At 43.7% G+C, this 24,380-nt stretch overlaps 1 protein-coding gene and 1 pseudogene across 6 annotated transcripts in view; one reads left to right on the forward strand and one right to left on the reverse strand.

Annotated features, from left to right (window-relative positions):
• Window positions 1-17,048, reverse strand: part of CDKL1 (cyclin dependent kinase like 1) — a 61,406-nt gene extending 44,358 nt beyond the window's left edge. The window contains exons 1-3 of one of the 6 annotated variants that reach the window (XM_064571028.1): window positions 16,298-17,048; window positions 14,151-14,259; window positions 8,555-8,839 (exon numbers count right to left, since the gene is read on the reverse strand). In XM_064571028.1, coding sequence (XP_064427098.1) covers window positions 8,555-8,725 — 171 coding nt within the window. In that variant the 5' untranslated portion in view covers window positions 8,726-8,839; window positions 14,151-14,259; window positions 16,298-17,048. Of the gene's footprint in view, window positions 1-8,554; window positions 8,840-8,992; window positions 9,227-9,332; window positions 9,736-14,150; window positions 14,286-14,879; window positions 15,814-16,297 lie in introns of those variants that run through there. The other 5 variants (XM_064571027.1, XM_064571029.1, XM_064571032.1 and 2 more) reach the window with 5 other exon arrangements.
• LOC135361612 (small ribosomal subunit protein uS17-like) lies at window positions 11,032-19,171 on the forward strand (annotated as a pseudogene).
• Window positions 19,172-24,380: the final 5,209 nt, after the last annotated feature.

Here is a 24,380-nt window from a genome sequence, read left to right on the forward strand (position 1 = left end):
CAGTAAAAAAATTTAAAGGGAAATTAAATACAAGCCTGGCTCATTTAAAAACTTTTCCATTCAATATAAAAAGCACTACCTAACAGTTTCATTATTTTATAATGGCTATCTGTAACACAGCTTGTCTACTTATAAATTTCATTTGCTGAAAATACAAGTAATTCAAGTGGCCAAAAAAGTAATAGCATAATTATATCTTTTATCAATGTGCACTATAAAATCACTTATTTTCTCCTCCTGCTCTGCGCTATTTCATTTTCTACAATCTAAGCTGTAGACAGGATGTATGTAGGAGCATTTAGGACACTGACACATACTGGTATGTGCTTAATCTCCCTACAAACTCAGTGTCTCTACGAAGGTAATGAGCCACTAGCCTTTTGACTTCTGCTTTTGTTGTTCAAGTATTTGTCTGGTAGCTTTATTACTTAGGGGTTCATTACATAGCAGAAATATAATCTTTCTGTATAAACAAGTTGTGAGCTAAGCCCAAAATTCTTATAATAAACAAACAAAACAGCCCGTTACTATTTGCAGTTAGTACATTATCTTGTAAAAATAAAATTAAACAGGTCTCCACTTGTTGAACAAATAGGGAAAGATGATGATAAGGAGGATTTGTTTGGTTTCTATCACTGTGGGCAAGGGAATGCTCCGCTTTGTCTTCCACACTATTGACAACCAGTTCCCATAAACTCCCAACATCTCTCTATTAGTGACGAACATCAAGGGGCCAGATCTGCCAGTCTCTAATGAGAACATCGGCATAGAGTGAAAGCCATACAATCCAAAGGCCCAAAACTGAGTCTGTGGGCCAAACATTACCTGCAGATGGGCTCTGTTTGGCCTGAACGGTGTTGGACATTTTAAAAAAATTTGTCAACATTTTAAGGTCAGCTTTCATTCTCACTAAAAGGAACCAGGGCTCCTTGGAAAAATGGCTGATTCCAGAGCTGGGGCAGGATGAGCCTGGTACATTTTGCTGGGACACACAGGAAGGAAGTACTCAAGGAACAGTGGCGTCTGTCAGGACAAAGGAGCAGGATCAAATGTGTGACCATTTGAGAATCAAAGAATCACAGTGATGGTTTGTAACAAGTTGAATAAAAAAAAATCCACAAATTCTCTGTGATACTAAAGAGTGTGTGTATGAGGTGGGGTGGGTGGTATGTGAAGGAAAGGTTGTGTGTTGTTTTTTTTAACAGAAAAACCATAAGTAATGAATGCAGAAAGAATTGCTGAAAATCATCATTTTATAAGAACTCTTCTTATAATCGATTCAAGCAAAGATCACTTGGTGAAAGTTGTTGGGACACAAGGTGGTCACACAGTCGCAGCATATCTCCTCACAGATCACACACTAACTATAAAAGGGAAAACGTTTCTTTACAATTGGGAAATCCGGAAGACCCATCTCGATCAAGAGATCAAAGCTGAGGGCAGCAATTAGGGGCCACACTGACAAGGTGTACTTCCTGCTGAGAACCAGAGGACACATCCTCACGCCTGCAGTGGAAACAGCCACAGTCTATGTGGAAGCACATTCTGAGAAACAACAGGCCTGCACGCTTCAAAAATGCCAATATTAAAAGAGACTAAAGAGACATGACAATGAATTGCAATGTGTGGTCATGGATTAGAACCTGGATTTAAATATACAGCTGTAGTTATGGTTATGGTTATAGTTGTAGTTACATAACCATTACTGGGACCCTATGAGAAACCTGAGCACAGCCCGTATGTCAGATGATGGTATTGAGTCCATGAGAAAGCATATTGTGGAAATCATATTGTGGTTACACAGAAGAATTCTAGCAGATTCATGCTGCATACTTAAGGAAATGATTCAGCTGAAAAAGTATGGGTGTGTGTGTGTGTGTGTGTGTGTGTGTGTGTGTGTGACAGAGACACAGAAAGGAAATGAAGCAGAATTTTCACAACTGGTTAATGAATCTAGTGAAGGGTACAGAGGCATTCATTATATTATTCTTTCCACTTCTATCTATTTTGTAAGTTTTTTTTTTTCCCCCAAAACAAAGATTGGTGGGGAAAAACTCAGGAAGTTTTACATAAAATTCTGATTTCTGGCTGTTTAAAAAAAGACTGAAAATCTAGCTCCCTGGGCTTGCACTATGTGGGCGGAGTGGTGGCCCCCCTTCCACCCTGTGAGCCACGGAGTCTCCGGCCTGCCCCGTGCCCACCTCCCCATCTAGTCTCACACTCAGCCCACTTCACTCCTTTAGGTCTCCACTGTGATCCCCACACACATCTGAGTTTGTGGTCTCACATAAACCATAACAAAGCGTTGCCAAATATGGCTGAGACAAATCCATTTGGACAAGCCAATGAAACAACGGGCTTGACCTAGAAATGGCACTTTTTTCTTAAATCTTAAAGATGTTACAGAATTTCCCAGTGAGACTTCTACAGAGTTGTGAAATATTATTCAACGAATATTGGGGAAGTCTTTAATATTAGGGGAGCAGAAGCCCTTAAAAATTAGGAAATCTCTACTTAGAGTCTAACCTAGGGAGCCCTTACATGGTGCTCTGTTAGCATCTGGTGGAATGGGGCCCTGGCACAAGGGCACGTGGAATCAAGCACTTGCTAAGGGCTTGGGTAACAGGGACCCTCGGCAGTTGTACCTGCCACAGCACCTTATGGTCCCTGGGCTGGTAATTTGCCCAGCAGGATTTCTGGTCTGCTATTTCCAGCAGCAAACCTCTTGGGACAGACGGTGTGAAGTGCTTCACCTGTGATGCCTCCCTTTGGTACTAAAGCCCACCTTTCTGCCTTCCCACCCGTGTGTCCTTCTCTCCGACACTACTGCCTTTTTTGTGACCCTCCGCTTTCCTGCCCTTGCGTCCGTTAAGGCTGCTTGACCACTGCTCGCTGTTTGCCCCACAGCACTCTCGCTCCCCTCAGCAAAGAGTCAGCGAGGCAATGCCGAACACAGACACAGGTCAAGGTGATGAGGTGGGCCAGGTTCCAAGCGGCCCTGGAGTTGCCCAAGGTCACCCAACAGTTCTGAGCCAGCTCAGAACTGCAATTCTTAACTGTGGCTCCTGTCTCCACGCAGAAATAAAGCCCCACAGCCTCACTGGAAGGTTACTGAAAGTGAGGAGACCATAGGACAAAAAAGGGAACGCTCCGAATGTTCTGTAGGTTAACTGACTGAGCCACCCAGTAGGTTATTTCTATTCATGATTGATTAAAATCAAATGCAGTTTATTAGTACAAACACTAAATGTGTCTCATAAAAATGTCACTTTTTTTTTCAAATGGCACAAAATACTGTTATTTGAAAAGTTTCAAATTTTCAGAAAAAAGTGTTTTCTAAAACTATTAGCAAAATTGGTTTTTTGATAATAATTATCATCCTCAAAAGCACTTACCAATGGATAGTTACATCCTCATGTATGCTCCCACCCTGAGAACGGGAAGTACTGTAGGTATGAGGCCTTGAAAATTATGAACTGACTGCTAGACAATTTGCTCCCATGATCGTATCTGCCTCAGAGGAAACGACCATAATTTTTAAGAGTCCACCAGCAACTACTGGGAGTTGCTCTAAATTGTAAAATAAACAGTTTTGAAAACACACACACAAGGAATTCTCTGAGGATGGATAGAGGCCAAATTCTATTATAAAATCCGAGGACCATCCAGTTCTTCTGTCGTGTAAGTATTTCATCATCTCAGCTACAGAACCCATACCCTATACGCAGGGCGGCAGCTGAGCTGGTGAATCTTCTCGTTCCCAGACAGAGTGCTAACGTGCACGACATTCAGGCTGCACAAAACCAATGATGTCACCATTTTCATCAATGGACAGTGAATACCCACACATGCACATAAGTACACACACTGTTCACACACCACAGAAAGGTAGCTACATAGACATTATTTATAGTTGTCAACCACTCTCTAAAATTGTGTCTTTCCTAAAGGTTTTCTTTTTTAATATTAAAATGTCCTTTCTTGGGGCGCCTGGGTGGCTCAGCTGGTTAAGCAACTGCCTTCGGCTCAGGGCATGATCCTGGAGTCCCTGGATCGAGTCCCGCATCGGGCTCCCTGCTCGGCAGGGAGTCTGCTTCTCGCTCTGACCCTCCCCCTCTCATGTGCTCTCTCTCATTCTCTCTCTCTCAAATAAATAAATAAATAAAATCTTTAAAAAAAAATGTCCTTTCTTTTATGAAATAATGGTCACAGTATTTGGTAGTTGGCTTTTTAAAATGCTGACAGCCAAGGGGCGTCTGGGTGGCTCAGTCGGTTAAGCGTCTGCCTTCGGCTCAGGTCATGATCTCAGGGTCCTGGGATCGAGCCCCACATTGGGCTCCCTGCTCTTGGGGAGCCTGATTCTCCCTCTGCCACTCCCCCTGCTTGTGCTCTCTGGCTCTATCTCTCTGCCAAATAAATAAAATCTTTAAAAATAAAATAAAAATAAAAAGTGTTCTTAAAAGATACTTACATAAATATAAAGATTTTTGGGACGCCTGGGTGGCTCAGATGGTTAAGTGTCTGCCTTTGGCTCAGGTCATGATCTCCAGGTTCTGGGATCGAGTTCCACATCGGGCTCTTTGGCTCAGCAGGGAGTCTGCTTCTCCCTCTGCCTCTCCCCACTGCTCATGCTCTCTCTCTCTCTCAAATGAATAAATAAAATCTTTGAAAAAAAAAATGTTGACAACACTATCCCTATCTGTAAAAAAAGTTTTTTCTTTAATTTTACAGGTCCATGAACTCCAAAAGTCTACGTGGGGAACATATATATGTGTGTGTGTGCATAATGAAATATTATTCAGCCATAAAAAGAAAAAAATCCTGCCATTTGCAAGGACATGGATAGACTTCGAGGGCAATATGCTAAATGAAATAAGTCAGAGAAAGACAAATACTGGATGTTTTCACTTATGCATGGAATCTAAAAAAGCAGAACTCATAAAAATAGAGGGTAGAATGGTGGTTGGCAGGGGCTATAGGGTGGGGGAAATGGATATAAACTTCCAGTTACAAGATGAATAAGTTCCAAGTGATCTAATGTACACGTGGTGACTATAGTTAACAATACCTATTCTATACCCGAAAGTTGCTAAGAGAGTAAATCTTAAATGTTCTAACTACCAAAAAAATGGTAATTATGTGAGGTGATGGAGGTGTTAACCACCTTATTGTGGTAATCATTTCATAATACATATGTGTAACAAATATCATATGCCTTAAATTTACACAGTGTTACATGTCAATTATTTCTTAATAAATCTGGGGGGAAAGAAAAAAAAATCCGAAAGTCTACAAATGACAACTTTCTAATTAAAATCTTGCTGGCTTCTTTCTTTTCGAGAGAAAGCCAAACTCCTTGGCCTGGCATTCAAAGCCCCCTACACCTGGTCTTAATCTACTTGTCTTGCTTTCCTTATTGTAATAGGAGCAGTCAGTGGGTCAGCTCCTACCGGTCCTCACCTGCTCTGGCTAAGGTTACTGAGGTAACCTTCAGCCTCAATCCTCCTAGTTCCTAGTTCCCGACATTAGCAGGGGTCATTAAAAGCACAGTTCTGCAAGAGGTGTGCAAGGAAAGTACTAGGAACTCAAACTCACTGAGCTGCAACCTTCCATTGGGCCCACAGAGCTGTGCTGGGCTCACAGTGTAATATTCCTCTTCCCATGGGCCACAGGAGCTCTCCCTTGAATTCCAGCTCAGATGGGGGCCCTAAAACATTTGCCTAGATGTCACCAGTTTTTTCCTGTTCTCAGTGACTACAGTATGTCCCCCGGAGTCAACCTCCAAACCCCAAAGGCCACCTGGGACCAAGGTGCAAAGCAGACCTCTATTCCAAGAAATTCCTCACACTGCCTCCTACTGAACCCTGGCTTTCTTTCCTTTCCCTCTCTCCCTGGCCTGCTAGCACCCAGCAGGTAATCTTGGCTAAGACTTTAGGGTTATAACCCATGTTCCCTCAATATACTGTTTTCGAATTTGCACCTTTTCCTTGGAGAGACTCTCTGCCCTGAATGCCTTATTTCTCATTGCATGCCTCCCTAAACACTTCAAAGTCTAGTTCAAACATGCCTCTAAACACTTTATATAGAGGGTTCTTGCCAGCCTGGGGACACAAGGTGAATGACACAGACCCCGCTCATCAGGAACCCAGTTTATCAGGATTGAGAGCCAAGGGGAAATTTTTCTTATTTCCCTTCCATGAGTTAAGCATCTGAAACACAGGGTGTACAACTTCCTATAAACCTTGTTTTAGGGGCACCTGGGTGGCTCAGTCGGGTGGGCGTCCGACTCTTGGTTTTGGCTCAGGTCACGATCTCAGCGTCGAGAGAGAGTCCTGTGTCTGGCTTGGCGCTCAGCAGGGGAGTCAGCTTCAGATTCTCTCTCCCTCTGCCCCTCCCCCCACTCATGAGCGTGCGCTCTCTCTCTTGCTCTCAAATAAACAAAATTTTTTAAAAAACACTGTTGTAGGGCGCCTGGGTGGCTCAGTTGGTTGGGCGACTGCCTTCAGCTGAGGTCATGATCCTGGAGTCCCGGGATCGAATCCCGGATCGGACTCCCCGCCAAGCGGGGAGCCTGCTTCTCCCTGTGACCCTCCCCCCTCTCATGCTCTCTCTGTCTCATTCTTTTTCTCTCAAATAAATAAATCAAATATTTAAAAAAAAACAAAAAACAAAACAAAAAAAACCACTGTTATAACCAACTGAGCCACCCAGGCGCCCCTAAAAAAAACACTGGTTTAGGCACAATGAGGCTCTATACATATTTACTGAATGATTAAATGGAGAAAATGTGACTTCATCCAAGAAACTTTCAATTTACTGTTTCAGCAAATATTTAAGTACCTGTTATGTGTTGGGGATATCACAGAAGGCTGAGAAGTTAGGGCTCCGAAGAAGAGACTCTATCAGTAATCTAGTCCCATCACCTCACATAGATTGGGGGAGTCTACATCTGGGCACTCGGTTCTGAAGAATGGGTGCTCTGTGCTTAAAATCAGCCTCCCGTGCACACAGCCCTTTCCTTTACGTAGCACCATTATTCAGTTATTTAAAGAACATATCTGACTTCCTAATGTACTGGCAACAACCACTCTTCCTAAGAGCATGTTTTGTTAACATTTTTTTTTCAATCTCCAGTAACGTGTATTGGAGGCCTACTAAGTGCTTAGTAATCCATACAGAGACACAGAGGTCCCCATCCTGGAGGAGCTCAATTAATTCAGGGAGCTACACCTGCAAACCCAGTATTGCTAAAGAGCGCTGAGAGGGTTGAGGCATTCACAGGTGATCTTCGGAATCAGAAAAAGAGTATCTCCCCACTAGAAACAGATTGTCTTTTCTTTGGTGTAAAAGAATCCTTTGACATTCAAGTATCACCTTCTCCTCTATGGAGGGCCTGAGAAAGTGAAAAACACCCAACAGCCCAAAAGAAAGGGTGAGAACCTGTCCCCATGGACAGGGGGTCCCCAGGCCATGGGATGGGCAAATACCGCTGGTCTCACCCCTTCCTAGGGGAGGGCCTCTCGGGGTGTGGGTGGAGGATCCTTGGAGGTGTCTTCTCAGAATAGATAAGATCTGTTGGTTAAGAACATCCCAAACCGAAAGAGAGGTTTCCTATTATCCACTCATTTCAATTTACCCAAAGCCTGCTAATTCACATTCAGGGTCCTCATCCAGAGATAACCCCACACTCAAGCCATGGGAAAGAGAGACGCTGAGAGAGGCCTGGAGAAAACAAAGAGGCAGGGATAAGAGAAAATCCCCTGGATGTTCCTCTCCCTCCCACTAGGCTGCTCCTTCCCTCGACATAGAGTTGGTTATACATGTCCGAACACAGAGGCCCTAACTGTTTGAAACCAAGTTAATCCCACTATGTTCATTACATGTCACACTCTATGTTGGGATTTAGGTTTCCGCACAGACATTCAGAAAAGCAGCCTCTTCCTATTACAGGAAAAAATGCTCTCAGCTTGTAATAAACTTTTTCCACCACTCTGATTTCACGGTCTTCTAGGGTTAACAAATATTTTAAAAGTGATCATTTCACTTCTTTAAGAAGAATCCTTTTTCTAGAGATAGGACATTATAATGTTCAGCAGCAGATTAGTGTGAGGTGCAGAGAAAACCTGTCAGCTTTCTAGCAGTTGGAAAACAGGTAAATGATTAATTCTCTTAATGGGCTGAGAATGTCAACAGAAGATGGCCTGGAAGTTTAAAACTCATGAATGCTAGCAAACTGGAGTTGTGGTAAATTCCTGTACTATCAAAGTTGATGGCTCTTCAAGAACCAGGTCTAGAGCTCACACGGGAGAGAAGTTTCAAGGAAGAAAAATGAAACACCCCACAGCATCTCCAAAAGTGAACCCCTTTCCCTGCACAAGTCCCGCCCCCCCCCCAAGTAATTGGTGACTTGTACACAGACGTTCCATTTGTGTCAATGAGGACAAAAGTCCGTGCGGGAAGGAGATGTTACCACATCTTAACACATTTATTAGACATAATACGACTCGCTTTAATTTTTTAGTCCCTATAAAATTCACTTTAAAGAATCCATTACCTTGAGCATGCGGATTTCTCGAAGTGCGATTTTCTTTATGACAGGGTCATCCTCTGATTCCAGAAATCTCTTGATGGCTACAATCTGACCCGTGTCCCTGTTTCTGCATTTGAAAACAACTCCATAGGATCCTTCGCCAATTTTCCCAATTTTTTCATACTTCTCCATCATAGAGGAAAAAATCTTAAAACGGATCTTCACATAGTTTGAAAATGTCGCTTATGGAATACTGGCTCGAACAGACTGCACTAGAGCCCCACTCAACGATGGGTCTTTGTCAAGCACCTGGAACAGAAGGGCACTTGTTAAAGAATTAGGAATCGACCCGTGTCCTTAAACCTCGCCCCTCGGCCATGGCAACAAGATCCGGCATGACAGCCTAGAGCTCGCTGCCTTCCCTAACCCAATTCTAATGCGACCCGTCATCCTAAAACGAACCGAGTTGTAAGATAATCTATCTTGTTTAACGTTCTAGTTCACCCGGTCTAAGACACTCGAGCCGGCTGCAGGGCTGGGAAGGCTCAGGGCTTCCCCGGTTCTCAGTTCGGGTCTCATTTCCCTTGGGCAAGGAGACACCTGCCGGGGCCCCGCGGGAGCGGCGAGGCGAGGGCCCGAGGCGCGGGAGCCGGGCGCCCCCCGGGTGGGCCTCGGCGGGGAGCGGGGCCGCGCCGTCCCCCCCGCGCCCCGCGCCCGGCCCGCGCCGCGCAGCCTCGAGCGGCGCCACGTGGCGCCCGGGCCCGCAGTCCCGGCCCGCGCGCCTTCCCCGCCCCGGACTCACGGCGCCGCGGCTGCCCGGCCGGCCCTGCTCCCGCCTCGCCGCCTCTCTCGCGGCTGCGCTCGCCGCCGCCCCGGCCGCAATCCCTATGGGAACGGGCCCCCGCCCCCCGCCCCGGGCTGGCCTGGGCGGGGCCGCCGCACCCCCGCGGCGGGGATGGGCCCCGTGGGCGGCCCCGGGGCCCGGTGCCGCGCGTCCCTCCGCGGGGAGAGGAGGCCTGCAGGCCTGCAGCCTCGGGCAGCGTCGGCTGGGAAGACGCCTGGCCGGGAGCAGCCCGGCCCCCAACCCCCGTGCGCTCTGAACTCCTCGGGCAGGGCGGGCCCCGCACGGTCAGAGAACCGGTAACTCCGTCGTAGCCTGGGCTAGACTGCAAACGCCTTTATGTCTGTCCTGATCAGTGCTGCAGCATCCAGTCAACGAATGTGAATGAATGGCGGAGAGAGAGGAAAAGAGGGAGGAGGAGGTATGATGACTGAAACTGCTTAAGGTCAGCACTTCCCTCCATTAGCCTGCGGGTCCATCACCATCGACTTCCTAGATAGCGGGGCTTTCTGATGTGGGAGATGGAGTTTTACAGAACCCACCTTGGTTTAGCGTTTTTGTTTTGTTTTGTTTTGTTTTTCTTAAGTCATCTCCACGCCCAACGGGGGACTCAAACTCAGGACTCTGAGGTGAAGAGTCCTAAGCTCTACCGACTGAGCCCTCTAGGCGCCCCATCTTAGGTTCTTTATTCCCGTCCGTCTCCCAACTGGTTCCTACTCACTCAAGTCTGGGCACAATGGTGGGAAGTTCATGGACCTGAGGAAATCATGAAATAGTTTGCTACTAGGCAGACTGCCACAGTACTTTATCATCTAGCCCATTCCATATGCCCAGCGCTGAGACGGGTGTTTGCCTTGGAAGTGACACCCGAGGAGAGGAAAGTGTCATACTGTCTATGCACCAAGCAGCATGCCACTAAAGGTAAATCTGAATAGGGTTCAGGAAGGAGCTGAAGCTGGGAGGAGAGGAATTGGTGGCTGCCTTGACCAGGGAGTCGCATATAGAGGGGGTCCAGGGATGAGCTACAGGTGAGCTGTGAACCTCCTAGAAATTGTTTGCAAATGGCCACCACTGATATGTTTTCTGTCTCTATAGTTTTGCCTTTTCCAGGATATCATATAAATGTACCCTTTTGAGGCTAACTAAATTTCTTTTACTTAACATAATGCATTTGAGATTCACCCATGTAGTTGCATTTCTCAGTAGTTCATTCTTTTTCATTGCTCAGTAGTATTCCATTGTATGGATAAACCAGACTTTGTTTATCTATTTCCAGTTGAAGAACATTTGAGTTGTTTCTAGTCTTGGTGATTATAAATCAAGCCACTATAAACATTCATGCATGGTCTTTTGTGTGAGCATATGTTTTCCTTTCTCTTAGGAAAATAATACTTAGAAGGAGTACTGCTGGGTCACAGGATAAGTATATGTTATTGTAAGTAATTGCCAAAATGTTTTCTAAAGTCACTGTGCCATTTTACATTCCTGCCAGCAATGTTCCAATTACTCTGCATCTTTGCCAGCACTTCGTATTCAGGTCTTTTGATTTTAGCCATTCTAATAGGTAGGTAATTGGCTCTTGTGGTTTTAATTTGCATTTCCCTAATAACTAATGTTGAGCAGTTTTCCATATGCTTATTTACCTTCTGGATGTTTTCTCACCAGTTCTAGCTTTTTGTAAATTCCTTGGGGTTTTCTATATAGACAGTCATGTCATCAGCAAATAGGGATAGGTTTAGTTCTTCCTAACTGGTATACCTTTTCTTTCTTTTTCTTGCCGTCCTGCACTTGATAGGCCCTCCAGTGTGATGTCAAACAGGAACAGTAAGAGCAGACATTTCTTTTTTTTAAAGATTTTATTTATTTATTTATTTGAGAGAGAGAGAGACAGTGAGAGCAGGAACACAAGCAGGGGGAATGGGAGAGGGAGAAGCAGGCTTCCCGAGGAGCAGGGAGCCGGATGCGGGGCTCAATCCCAGGACCCTGGGATCATGACCCGAGCTGAAGGCAGATGCTTAATGACTGAGCCACCCAGGCGCCCCGAGAGCAGACATTTCTATTACTGATCTTAGGAGGAAAGCATTGTCTTGTACCACTAGGTATGATGTCAGTTAGATCTCTTAGTAGATGCTGTGGTAGGCAGCCTCTAAAATGGTCCTTAAAGAGCCCTGCCTCCTGGTATTCATGCCCTTGTGTGTTTTCCTTCCCTTCAGCGTAGGCTTGACCTCGTAACTTGCTTCTAAGGAATAAAATATGGCAAAGGTAATGGAATATCACTGCCAAGATTAGATTACAAAGAGACGGATTTCCGCCTTGGGTACTCTCTTTCTCACTTCCCCTGAGGGAATTCACATGCCATGTTACAAGCTGCCCTATGGCAAGGTTCTGAGGAGGCCAACAGCCAAGAATTTAGGCACTCAGTCCCATGTTCTGTGAGGAATTGAATCTTGCCAACAACCATGGGAATGAGCTTGGAAGTGGATCTCCCCACTGCCTCTCTTGCTCCAGTGAGCTTCCAGAATAGACGGTAGCCACAACTGATGACGAAAGTTCAATCTTGTGAGAGACCTTGAGTCAGAGGCACTTAACTGGTCATATCTGGATTCCTAATCTGCAGGAACTGTGAGATAGTAAGTGTTTAATATTTATATTTTGGGGTTGTTTTGCCTCAATATAGAACTGACATAGAAGCCCTTTATTAGATTGAGAAAGTTTTCTGTAATCCAATTTGCTGAGAATTTTTTTTTAAATAGTGAATGGATGTTGAATTTACCAAATACTTTTCTGCATCTATTGAGATGAGCGTATGTTTTTTCTTACTTAGTCTGTTGATACAGTGAATTACATTCATAGATTTAAAAATGCTGAGGGACACCTGGGTGGCTCAGTCCATTAAGTGTCTGCCTTCGGCTCAGGTCATGATCCCAGGGTCCTGGGATGGAGCCCCATGTCCGGCTGCCTGTTCAGTGGGGAGCCTGCTTCTCCCTCAGCCTGTCGCCCCACCTTCTTGTGCTCTCTCTCTCTGTCAAATAAATAAAATCTTTAAAAATAAATGAACACAAAGAAATAAAAAATTAAAATGTTGAATGCAAAACTTGCATTCCTGGGATAAACCCAACTTAGTTATGATATTCTGTCATTTTGCTACGTTGCTGGAGTCAGTCACATTAAGAATTCTTGAATTAATATTTCTGAGAGACATTGATCTATAGTTTTCTTGTAATGTCTTTCTCTAGTTTTGGTGTCAGGGTAATACTGATCTCATAAAATGAGTGGGGAAGTGTTTCCTTCTCTTCTGTTTTCTGGAGACGTTTACATTAACTTGGTATTATTTATTCCTTTAATGTTTGCTAGAATTTTTCCAATAAAGCCATCTGAGTATGGAGTTTTCCCTGTTGAAATGTTTTAAACTACAAATTCTATTTCTTTAATAAAATATATAAGGCTATTCAGGATATCTATTTTTTCTTGAGTGAGTCTTGGTAGCTTGTATCTTCAAGGAATTTGTCTATTTCATCTAGATACTGGAGTTTATGGGTATAAAGTTGTTCATATATAACAATATTACACTATCATCCTTTTAATGTTGTTAATGTATAATACTATGACATTATTACCCTTTTAATATTTATAGGATATATAGTGGTGTTCCCTATGTCATTCTTGATATTAATAATTTGTTTTTTTCCCCTTCTTTTTCTTGATCAGGTTGACTAAGTCTTATCAATTTTATTGGTTTTTTAAAAGAAACAGCTTTTGATTTAGTTGATTTTGTCTATGATTTTTCTGTTTTTCACTTTCATTGATTTCATCTCTTTATTATTTTTTCTTTCTGTTTGCTTTGCTTTTAGCTGCTTTTTCTAGCTTTTTTAAAGATGGAAACCTAGACCATTAATTTTAGATATTTCTTGTTTATAATATAAGCCTTTGATGCCATATATTTTACTCTCTAAGCACTACTTTAAATGTATCCCAGAAATCTTAATATGTTGTATTTTCATTTTCATTCAGCCCAAAGTATTTTCCAACTTATCTTGTGACTTCCTTTTTGACCCATGGGTTATTTTGAAGTGTGTTGTTTAATTTCCAACTACTTGGGGACTTTCTAGATATCTTTTTATTCCTGATTTCTAGAATCAGAGTTCCGTTCTTTTCAGAGAACTCTCTTTGTATGATTTAAATTCTTTGCAATGTATTAAGACCAGCCTATGGTCTATGTTGGTGAATGTTTCTTTTTGACAAGTTAAAAAAATTATTTTTAAGTGATATGGGAAAGTCAGTGTGACTTTCTCCAGGGCTGCCTTATCTGAAGTTCATACCAGGCTGCAGTGAGTCTGGAAAATTAACTTTATGGACCCTGCAAGGTTCAGTACCCAAGGAGCCTGGAACTGTGCCCAGCCCAGTGGTAGTTAAGGTAGGGAGCAAGGGCACCATTTATTTCCGCCTCCGTGGGCAGTGAACCAGAAAGCCAGCGTGACTGGCAACAGCACCAGTTGTGTTGTTTGGAGGAAGTTGGCGCAAAATACTAGAGGATCACTTTGAAAGGGAGAAAAAGAGTTGATGTCACCATTTAGCACCAAACAGAGAGGATAATGTGGCCTCTCTACTGTCAAACCACAGGGAGTGCTTTTGGTCGGCAGGACTGAAATCCGTCTTGATATCAGAGAAATACAGCTCCTGGGAAGTAGAGTTCTTGGGAACTGAGACATGGTCCGATATGTGGGCCTTCCTTCTCAAGCAAGAGCAAAGAACAGTGAGACATTATCTTTTTCTCCTTACCGTGATCTTTTATTTGTAGCTCTGCATCATTAGAGAGAATCCTTCAGTGTCCCTGGATTATGCAGACAGTACTGAGGTATTTTAATCATTGAAGGAAGCAGTAAACATTCTGCAAGGTAACAAACACATGGTGAAAGAGAAAGAGCCTGGGGTTTGGAGTCAGAAGACTAGGATTTCTACCTTCTTACTGGTGTTTGATATTGTGCAAGATAATTACTACTGCATAAGCAATAATTGTTTAACTAGTGTTTTCTTCCTGGCAGATGTCATGCTCAGAATATTTTATACGTGAGCCTCACAACAGTCCTGGGAGATGGGCATCAACATTATCGAGAGGTTTCACATGAGGACGGTGAGTTTTAGAATGGGTAAGTCCTCTAAGGACACAAAGCTAGTGAGTTGTGAAGCGGGGATGGGGACATAGGCAGTGAGTCCAGAACCTTTGCTCCTGTTTCGCTAAACCTACCTAATGTGTAGGGGTGGTTGTCAGGACTTTTTTTTTTATAAAGTTGTTTTTCTTTTTTTGAGAGAGAGTGAGCAAGAGCACACAAGCAGGGGGAGGGGCAGAGGAAGGAGCAGACTCCCCGCTGAGCAGCTCCATCCCGGGACCCCAGGATCATGACCCACGCAGAAGGCAGACACCTAACTAACTGAGCCACCCAAGCACCCCAGTTGTCAGGATTTTTGAATGAAGGTATAGGACACTGGGAGTTGACCCAAAGTACTTACAGTGCACAATGTAGCACCCTCCTTTTTTTAGAGCTGCCAGGAAGATGAGTCTTGTCATTAAGCTTCCTTCTCACACTCTGGAGAACTAACGTCCCCGAGGTTGGGCAGAGTACTGACAGCTCCTCTGAGTGCTGAACACAGGGCAATGCTGGAAGCTTTTTCTTTTTTTTTTTCCAATTCTATTTCCTTATGGAAAAGGGAGTTGAGTCACCGTGATCTTAAAATGACACTATACAGCTGCTTGAGGAAATACTTGAATTCACTTTCCCTGCTTTAAGTGGGTTTGGAAAGGAAATCATTCCATGGGCACACACAGAGAATAGTTAATAACTACCATTTAGGGACACTTATGTTTCAGGCTCAATAACCACATTATCTTGAATCTTTATAACAATCCTACATGGTTGGATATATTAACTGGTTGGAGTTATTAACAGCCCCATTTTATAAAAGAAGAAGCTGAGCCTCGGAGAGGTTGATCAGAGTAGACAAGCCATCCAGCTCTCCAGGGCTGGAGAGCCAGGTTTCAAACCCAACTGCACCTATTTGCAAAGCCCGTGCTTTGGAGGTGCCACAGGGAATGGTGACAACGAGGACCATCTGTGAACAACCTAAAGTGACAGATCACTGCTAAACATGGAAGTAACTGTTCCCCTTATCTGGAGACTGGTGAATTAATGTAAATATGGGAAAATAACTGTAAATTAAATAAGGGTCTATCATCCTTGACTTTATCTGTGAGCCTAGCCAACGGTGAAATAAAGTATTTTCATCCCTAATTAACATAACCTTAGTTATTTTGTGTGTGTTTTTCCCTTTAAATACTTATTGCAGGGGCGCCTGTGTGGCTCAGTGGATTAAGGGTCCGAATCTTGATTTTGGCTCAGGTCATGATCTCAAGATCATAAGATTGAGCGCTGTGTCTGGGCTCTGTGCTGAGCGTGGAGCCTGCTTGAGATTCTCTCTCCCCATTCCCTCTCCCCCTCCCCACCCCCACTCATGCACTCACTTTCTCTCTCTAAAAGAAAAATAAAATAAATACTTATTGCATTTTACATATGGTAAGCTATCCTTTTAAAGAACCTCTTCTAAAAAACCTTCTTTGTTTCTGAATCTTAACAACCTCAACACCTTTTTTGCATTTCCAGATTTTAAAGCAAACACCCAGTACTTTCACCCTTGAACCCAAATGCCTTAAGAGCTCAGCAATATTAACACTAAAACCTTGGGAGAGTTATGTAGCTGGGCCTGGGCTACCAGTGGATGAGTCACTGTATACAATGATCCTTCTTCAGGAAATTAAGTTTCAAAACCTCAAAGTGGACATCTCTTTGCCACCTTGGACATTTGATTGCCTACCACACTTATCTTAAGGCAATCTATATACATTTCCGTGCTTTATTATTTTGAACCCTTACATGCTAGAAAATAAGTAAATTTTCCAAAGGTATAGATAGAGCTGTTCTGTAGGTTGACTTCATTGATGTGAATATTGGACCGTAGTTTGCCAAGATGTTACCATCGGGGGAAACTGGGCAGACAGTTTACAGGATCTTTACAACTGTATGTGAATCTGCAATTTACCTAAAAAAAAAGAGAGAGAGAAAAAAAATTCCCAGACCAATACAAGAAGTAATTTTCCTGGTTTCACACAGCCAAAAAAGGGTAGAACCCAGATCTGAACTCTGGTCTGATTGGCCCTCTTCACGTCCTGTCCCCTTCCTCTGAGACCGTCTGTTGAGCGATCGCAGCTATAGGATGCAGTTTTAGGAACTTCGAAAGAGCTCTAGGATTCCCTTAATATCCTATCTAATATAAAGTTTCATGTTATTATTTTACTTAAGTTCTGATCTTGAGGAAATGCAAATATCTGAAAAAGGAGGGCCATTGTAGACTCTAAATGACGTATCAATACAAGGCCACATCATACGTTGGAAAGAACACTCACTTGGGCATTCAGAGGTCTGAGCTCAAATCCCATCTCCTTATAACTAACTGTGTGATCCTGAGCAATTGGTTACCCTCTCAGCTTTTCTCCTGTACTAGAAGGAGGGTGAGGTACCCAGTCGCCGTCTAGCTCTTTGGTGCCATACTGCTGTAAGTGGGGGCTCTGGAAAGCAAGTTCTGACGTGGAGCAGAAAGGAGAGAGCAGACATGTCTGGGCCCTTGAAGGACTCTTGAACTCCTGGGGGGATAAAGGACACCAAAGGACCTCGGAATGATGGGTGTGTGTGTTCTTTCCAATGTCACCGTGGCTGCTATAAGGTGGTATAAGTAAATTGTGCTATAAGTAAAAACGTTAGCACAATAAGTGGCAGAAAAGTTAAGATTTTGTGGATTACCCTTTCTTTAGGTGGCCGGGAAGATGGTAGGCATTCAGACTAAGCATGTCTACCAAAAGCAGCCAACCATCTTTCAAAATAAGGAGAGGGTCCTGCTTGGAGAACTGGCAAGGAGAAGTTTCTGTGATACTACAGAAACATCGGTCTGGCTTCATGGTGCCCAAGGAGGCGATTGAGAGCACCTATATTGACAAGAAATGTCCCTTTGCTGGTAATGTCTCCATCCGAGGGCGGATTCTGTCTGGTGTGGTGACCAAGATGGTGAAGATGCACAGGACCACTGTCATCCTCTGAGCCTACCTCCACTACATCTGAAAGTACAACCACAGGACCACGTCCATGCACCTGTTGCCCTGCTTCAGGGACGTCCAACGTCATCCCTGCACTTCAACGTGCTCAAAGTCCCGAAGGCCACTGGCACCAAGAAGCGATTCCAGAAGTTCTGAGACTAGACATCTGTTCAAACCCCTGAAGAAAATAATTTTCCCAGTCAAAAAGATTCTGTGGAGTACTTAAGTATCTTGAAATTCTGCCCTTATAGATGGGATAGACATAGACTCACACTGCTAACTGAACCGTTCTATCTTCCATTCCTTTATGATCCACATTACTCTTATCTTTGATCTACCGTGAGTGCCACAGGTTCATTGTGCCCAAGTGTGACAGAAATAGTCTTTAAAGGGGCGCCTGGGTGGCTCAGTTGGTTAAGCGACTGCCTTCGGCTCAGGTCATGATCCTGGGGTCCCGGGATCGAGTCCCGCATCGGGCTACCTGCTCAGCAGGGAGTCTGCTTCTCCCTCTCCCGCTCCCCTCTCTTGTGCTCTCTCTCACTCTCTCTCTCTCAAATAAATAAATAAAATCTTTAAAAAAAAAAAAAAGAAATAGTCTTTAAAAATATACTTTCTGGTACACAGCAGGTACCTAACTAAAATTTGTTAATTCTCTGTACTTCTTCTACACCGCTAAGTTTTAGCAAGGGCAACTTAGAAATTTTCAGAGTCCATTCCAGTAAGGTTGGACCAGCTGGGGACACGAGGAGGAGAATGGAGAGTAGAAAAGGAGAAAAAACGTTCTTTCCATTTCTTGCTATTCCTTACCTGTGGGAGTTCTCCCCAGCTTCAGCTTCTTTTGACCCTTCCAGAACCTGAATTATGACCTACCTTCAGAGGTACCTGCATTAGCCAGGCAGCTTCTCTTCTCAAGTTGTGAGCCCCAACTTCATGGGCTCCTTCCTCTGAGCTCCTGATGAGCTTGGGGCAGCTGGGCAGCAGTCCGTCCACAGTGGTCAGAGCACCATCTTACCGGCTTTGTTCCTCTGAGTCACCAGCTTCTAGTAATCCCACACTGGACCCTTTGGTGCCTCCCACCCCGTTGGTGGTAACTGCTTTCTGCAGTTATTGTTTTCCTGGGTTCTCTTCATGTCCTATTTCTGCTAACATCTGTGGAACAACTGCACGTATTAATTCTCTAGTGAAATACCTACTGTGGTGTCTTATTTTGTTGCCTAGAGCCTGACTGATATTCTTAGACTCAATAGTGTTAACTAATTTACTCCCGATACTTGCGTCATTTTCAGAAAACTGGAAGGTATTTGCAATATATCTGCATTTTACAGGAGCAAGACTTGAGTCAAAGAAAATTTTTACTAGTTATACACGAGTAAGTTACTGCATGCTATTCATTCTATTGTAGTTTAATACAACAAATGTTTACTAACTACCTACTACGTGTCAGGAACTGTTCAGTGCTGGGGATGCAGATATAAGTGTCATTGTTCCTTATCCTTATGAGAGAAAGGAATTCCTACCTGTTGTATGGTAATAGGAGCTTTAATAAAGGATGCACAAGAGGTTGTCGGATCCTGGAGAAGGAGACTTTGTACACTGGGCTTTAGGAAAGTTTTTTTTAAAGATTTTATTTATTTGACAGAGAGAGCAAGAGAGCACAAACGGGGGAACAGCAGAGAGAGAGGGAGAAGCAGACTCCCTGCTGAGCAGGGAGCCCGATGTGGGGCTCGATCCCAGGACCCTGGGATCATGTCCTGAGCCGAAGGCAGATGCTTAACTGACTGAGCCACCCAGGCGCCCGTGGGCTTAAAGGAATTTAAGTGGACACTGGTGTTCACTGTGGGTTTTCAGAAACCATAAACAGAAGTATATCCTTGAAAGCTTGATACAGTCAGTGCTTTATATGGAGCAGTTACACGTCAAAGGGTTGGGATGCTCTGGCAGATGCTCAAGGACGAACATAGATCACTGGATTCTCTGTGTCCTATAGTTAATCGCAAATAACCACAGCGAAGTTACTAATCCAGGAGGATTTAGACTTGACAAACATGACCAGGATGAGGTCATATATCCAAAATTAAATGTCATATTTAGAGTGTGCTAAATCTTACACTCACCAAAATTGCTGAGGAAAGAACTTGTGGGTGAAGATCATAACGATTTAATCAACTGTTTCACTCACACGTGGTGAGTGGCTTTGGTTTTTTTTTAAGCTTCACCAAGTGATGGTTTATAGCTACACAGGACATCTGTTGCTTTTACCAGCTCAGCATCCATTTCTCCTTCTGTTAAAAGCCCAACCTTCCTTCCTTCTGCTTTGGCGATCTGTCTCACTGTGACTGCTGTTTTAAGGCACCTTCCCGTCCATGGCCAAGGGATGACCAACCCCAGGCTGAGCAGATTCTCTTCCCTCAGAACCAGAATCTTGCAGAAGTGGATTCCTCCTGAGACCCCAAGAAGCCCTGGCTCCTGCAACTAGCTCTTCTCTGAGCCCAGTTCTGCAGCTTTTTCTTGAATCTACAACCACCAAAGGACAGCCAAAGAACCCTGACACAGAAGCTTAACTATCACTTAATTTATTTCAGATAGTTTCTTCTGCCTGGAATGCTTCTTACTCCCATCTTTCCATTTCCAAATACTGTATTTCCTCCAGAGATACGGACTAGTTTAATGGCTTTCATAGATATTTGAGCTATACTTGTAGGTGTCTATTTATATGGTCGTGAAGGGACTGTCTGGATTCAGAGAGATGGATCTGGGATTCACCCCAACTTTCCAGTTAACTTAGTGTGTGAGCATGGCAGCTTTAGGTAGGTAGGTGCCAATCAGATCTCCCTTCAAGAGAAAACCTGCTGTAAGAAATTAGTGAACCTTCAGAATCCAGCTCAGCTTTGTCCAAGCTTTCACTTGGCTGCTCCCAGCTAATGACTGAGTTGCCTATGGTTTTGAAAGCTGAGTTCATCTTTTCTAACACGAAAATCCTCTAGTGGGCAGTCTTTGCTCTGGGGCTGCCCACTGACTGGCCAAGATGCTCTGCTCACAGAGCTGCACTGCAGTCTGAGGCTCTAGCAAATCATTCTTCCTCCCCGTCTCAGTTCACGTGTGTCACATCTGCCGGAGCCTTCCAGCTTACTCCTTCTCACTCTTATTTTCCACACAGCTGGTTCCCCAAGTAAGTCCCCTGCATTTGTAATTCCCCCTTCTGTGGAACAGTCTGTGACAAGGCCTAACCCCTTTGGTTTTCTCATTTATAAAACAGGAGCCCCACTTCTGATATCATTGAGTTAATGTTGAAAATTAGAGAATATTCTCCCCAGTACAGGTCTTGGCATGGACTCTAATAAATGCTTTTTTATTGACGTACATGCAAAAAAAAAAAAAAAAAAGCATCGATCATCAGTGTACAGCTTGCTGAGAAGTGACAAATGGAACATTTCCAGCACCTCAAAAGCATCGCCTCAGGCCCTATCTCAACCAGTATTCCCTCACTCCTCCCAAAAGCAACCACTATCCTGTAGTGATTTCTAACACTACACTACACACTGCCTGTTTTGGAACTCCATGTAAGTGAAATCCTACAGTCTACTTTTAATGTTTTTCAATGTCTGGACTCTTACCTGGAGCCTTCTGTTTATTTTGGGGGAGAGGTGTTGAAAGGCATGTTGTTGTCATAGCTCCTTCTCCTTGCATTGCAGTATTTGATATGTGAGCATCTCACAACTTATCCTTTCAACCGTAAATGGACATTTGGGTTATTTCCAGTTTTTGGAAACTATGAATAATGCGGTTAGGAACAGTCTTCTAGGTCTTTTGGTAACGATGTTTTTGAGGCGTACACCTAGGATTGGAAATGCTGGCTGCTGAGATGTGTCTGTTGCGCTTGTTTTTCAAAGTGACTGTACCAGTTTCCACTCCTTCTGACAGTACATGAGTTCCAGCTGTCCCACATCCTCATCAACACTTCCTACTGTCCTCTTTTGTCATTTAGTCACTCTGGTGGGATGCGTAATAGTATTGCACTGTGGGCTTATTTTGTAGTGGGATTATTGTTTCAGTTTATGTTTCTCTGGTATCTAATGAATTTTAATACCTTTACAAGTATTTATTGACCCCTTGGATGTTCTTTTTCTGTTTAGCTTTATTCAGTTATACTTAAAATACCGTAAAATGTAGTCACTTTAAGTGTGCAGATAGATGATTTTTAATAAGTTTACAGTTGTGCAGCTATCATCACAATCTCATTCTTTTTTAAGATTTTATTTATTTGAGACAGAGAGAGAGAGAGAGAGAGAGCATGAGTAGGGGGAGGGGCAGAGGGAGAAGCAGGCTCCCCACTGAGGAGGGAGCCCGACGTAGGACTCGATCCCAGGACCCTGAGATCATGACCTGAGCCGAAGGCAAACACTTAACCGCCTGAGCCACCCAGGTGTCCCATCATTTTTTTTTTTTAAGATTTATTTATTTATTTTGGGGGGAGGGACAGAAGAAGAGGGAGAGAGAATCTCCAGCAGACTCCCTGCTAAGTGCAGAGCCTGAGACTGGGCTTGATCTCACAATCTCAGGATCTGAGCCGAAACCAAGTCCGACACTCAACCAACTGAGCCACCTAGTTGCCCCCACAGTCTCATTTTAGAACATTTTCATCATCTCAAAAAGAAACCTCGTGCTCACTTACAGTCACTCTCCCTTCTCAACCCCTGCCCCTAGTCTACCCTCCGTCTCCACAGAATTACCTTTTCTGGACATTTCATATAATCATTATAATATGTGATCTTTTAGGACTAGTTTCTTTGACCTAACATGTTTTTGAGGTTCATCTGCATTGTAGCATTTATCAGTGTGTTGTTCCTTCTCATTGCTGAATAGCAGGGTGGCTCAGTCGTTAGGCGTCTGCCTTTGGCTCAGGTCATGATTCCAGGGTCCTGAGATCGAGCCCCGCATCGGGCTCCCTGCTCAGCGGGAAGCCTGCTTCTCCCTCTCCCATTCCCCCTGCTTGTGTTCCCTCTCTCGCTGTGTCTCTCTCTTCAAATAAATAAATAATCTTTAAAAAAAAAAAAAAGCATTCCATTGCATGGATAGAACATATCCTGTTTATCCATTTACCAGCTGGTGGATATTTGGGTTGCTTCTACTTGTATGGATAATGCGCCTTTGGGCGTTTGCATACAAGTCTTTATGTGGACATGTTTTCTCTTGGGCAGATACCTAGGAGTGGAATTGCTGAGTCATATGGTAAATCTATGTTTACTATTTTTAAGAAACTGCCAAACTGTCTTCCAAAGTATTGTGCCATTTTACATTCCCACTAGCAACGTATTAAGTGCCCTGGCTTCCCCACAACCTCACAATATTTGTTTGTCCTTTTTATTTTAGCCATTTTGGTGGGTGTGTAAAAGTACTGCGTTGTTTTAATTTGCATTCCTCTGATCACCAAGGAGGTGGAATACATTTCCATATATTTATTGACGACCTGGATATTACCTTTTGTGGAGTGCTTGTTCAAAATCTTTTGCCCAGGGGCGCCTGGGTGGCTCCATCGGTTAAGGGGCTGCCTTTGGCTCAGGTCATGATCCCAGGGTCCTGGGATTGAGCCCTGCATCGGGCTCCCTGCTCAGTGGGAAGCCTGCTTCTCCCTCTCCCTCTGTCTGCCGCTCTGCCTACTTGTGCTCTCTCTGTTAAATAAATCTTTTAAAAAAATTAAATTAAAAAAAATCTTTTGCCCATTTTTCTATTGTCTGCCTTTTTTGTTTTTAAAGATCTTATTCTTTTTTTAAGTAATCTCTACACCCCAAGTGGGGCTCAAACTCTCAAACCTGAGATCAAGAGTCACATGCTCTACTGACTCAGCCAGTCAGTCCCCCGTCTGTCTTTTTTCTTAATGATTTGTGGAAGTTCTTTTGGGTACATGTGGACATATGTAATGCAAGCCTCTTCTCCCATGTTGTGGCTTGTCCTTTCCTTCTTGTAAGGTTGTCCTTAGATAACAGAGTATCTTAATTTTAATTAAGTCCATTTTATCTAAACTTTTTCTTTTATGGTCAAAGCCTTAATGGTCTGTTTAGGAAATCTTTGCTTCCCCCAAGTTTGTGAAGATATTATGTTTTATTTTAAAAGCATTATTGTTTTATATACCTTAGATCATTTACAATCTATTTGGTACTTTTTTTTTTTTTTTTTTTTATTCATGAGAGACAGAGAGAGAGAGAGAGAGAGGCAGAGGGAGAAGCAGGCTCCCAAGGAGCAGGGAGCCCGATGCGGGACTCGATCCCAGAACCCTGGGATCATGACCTGAGCCGAAGGCAGATGCTTAACCATCTGAGCCACCCAGGCGCCCTATTTGGTACTTTTGTTGTGTGAGGTAGAGTCAAGATTCCTTTGATTTTCTGTTGTTCGCAATATAATTGAAAAGGCTATTCTTGCTTCACTCCAGGGCAGTGTATTTGTCAAAAATAAGCTAAGTGTGCCTTGTTTCTGGACTCATGACTGTATCTCATTGTCTCTCTTCATGCCAATGTTGCTCTATCATCTCTTGAAATCTGGTAGCCTAAGACTCCCAGGTTTGTGTTTCTTCTTCGAGATTGCCTGGAGTGTTCCTGACACTTCGCATTTTATGTAATTTTAGAATCAATTTGTCAATTTCTATAGAAGTATCTGCTGGGATCACACAGAATCTTAACATCAACTGGCAGCCTTACAACATCAAACCTAATTCTGCGGCACCTGGGTGGCTCAGTCGGGTTAAGTGTCTGCCTTCGGCTCAGGTCATGATCCCAGGGTCCTGAGATCGAGCCCTGTGTCAGGTTCCCTGCTCAGTGGGGAGTCTGCTTCTCCCTCTGCCTCTGCTCATCATCCCTGCTGCCTTGTGTTCTCAC

This window comes from Mirounga angustirostris, unplaced genomic scaffold (assembly GCF_029215605.1).
Source record: "Mirounga angustirostris isolate CCGP_5_RB_7025 unplaced genomic scaffold, mMirAng1.0.hap1 SCAF_9, whole genome shotgun sequence".
NCBI lineage: Eukaryota > Metazoa > Chordata > Mammalia > Carnivora > Phocidae > Mirounga > Mirounga angustirostris.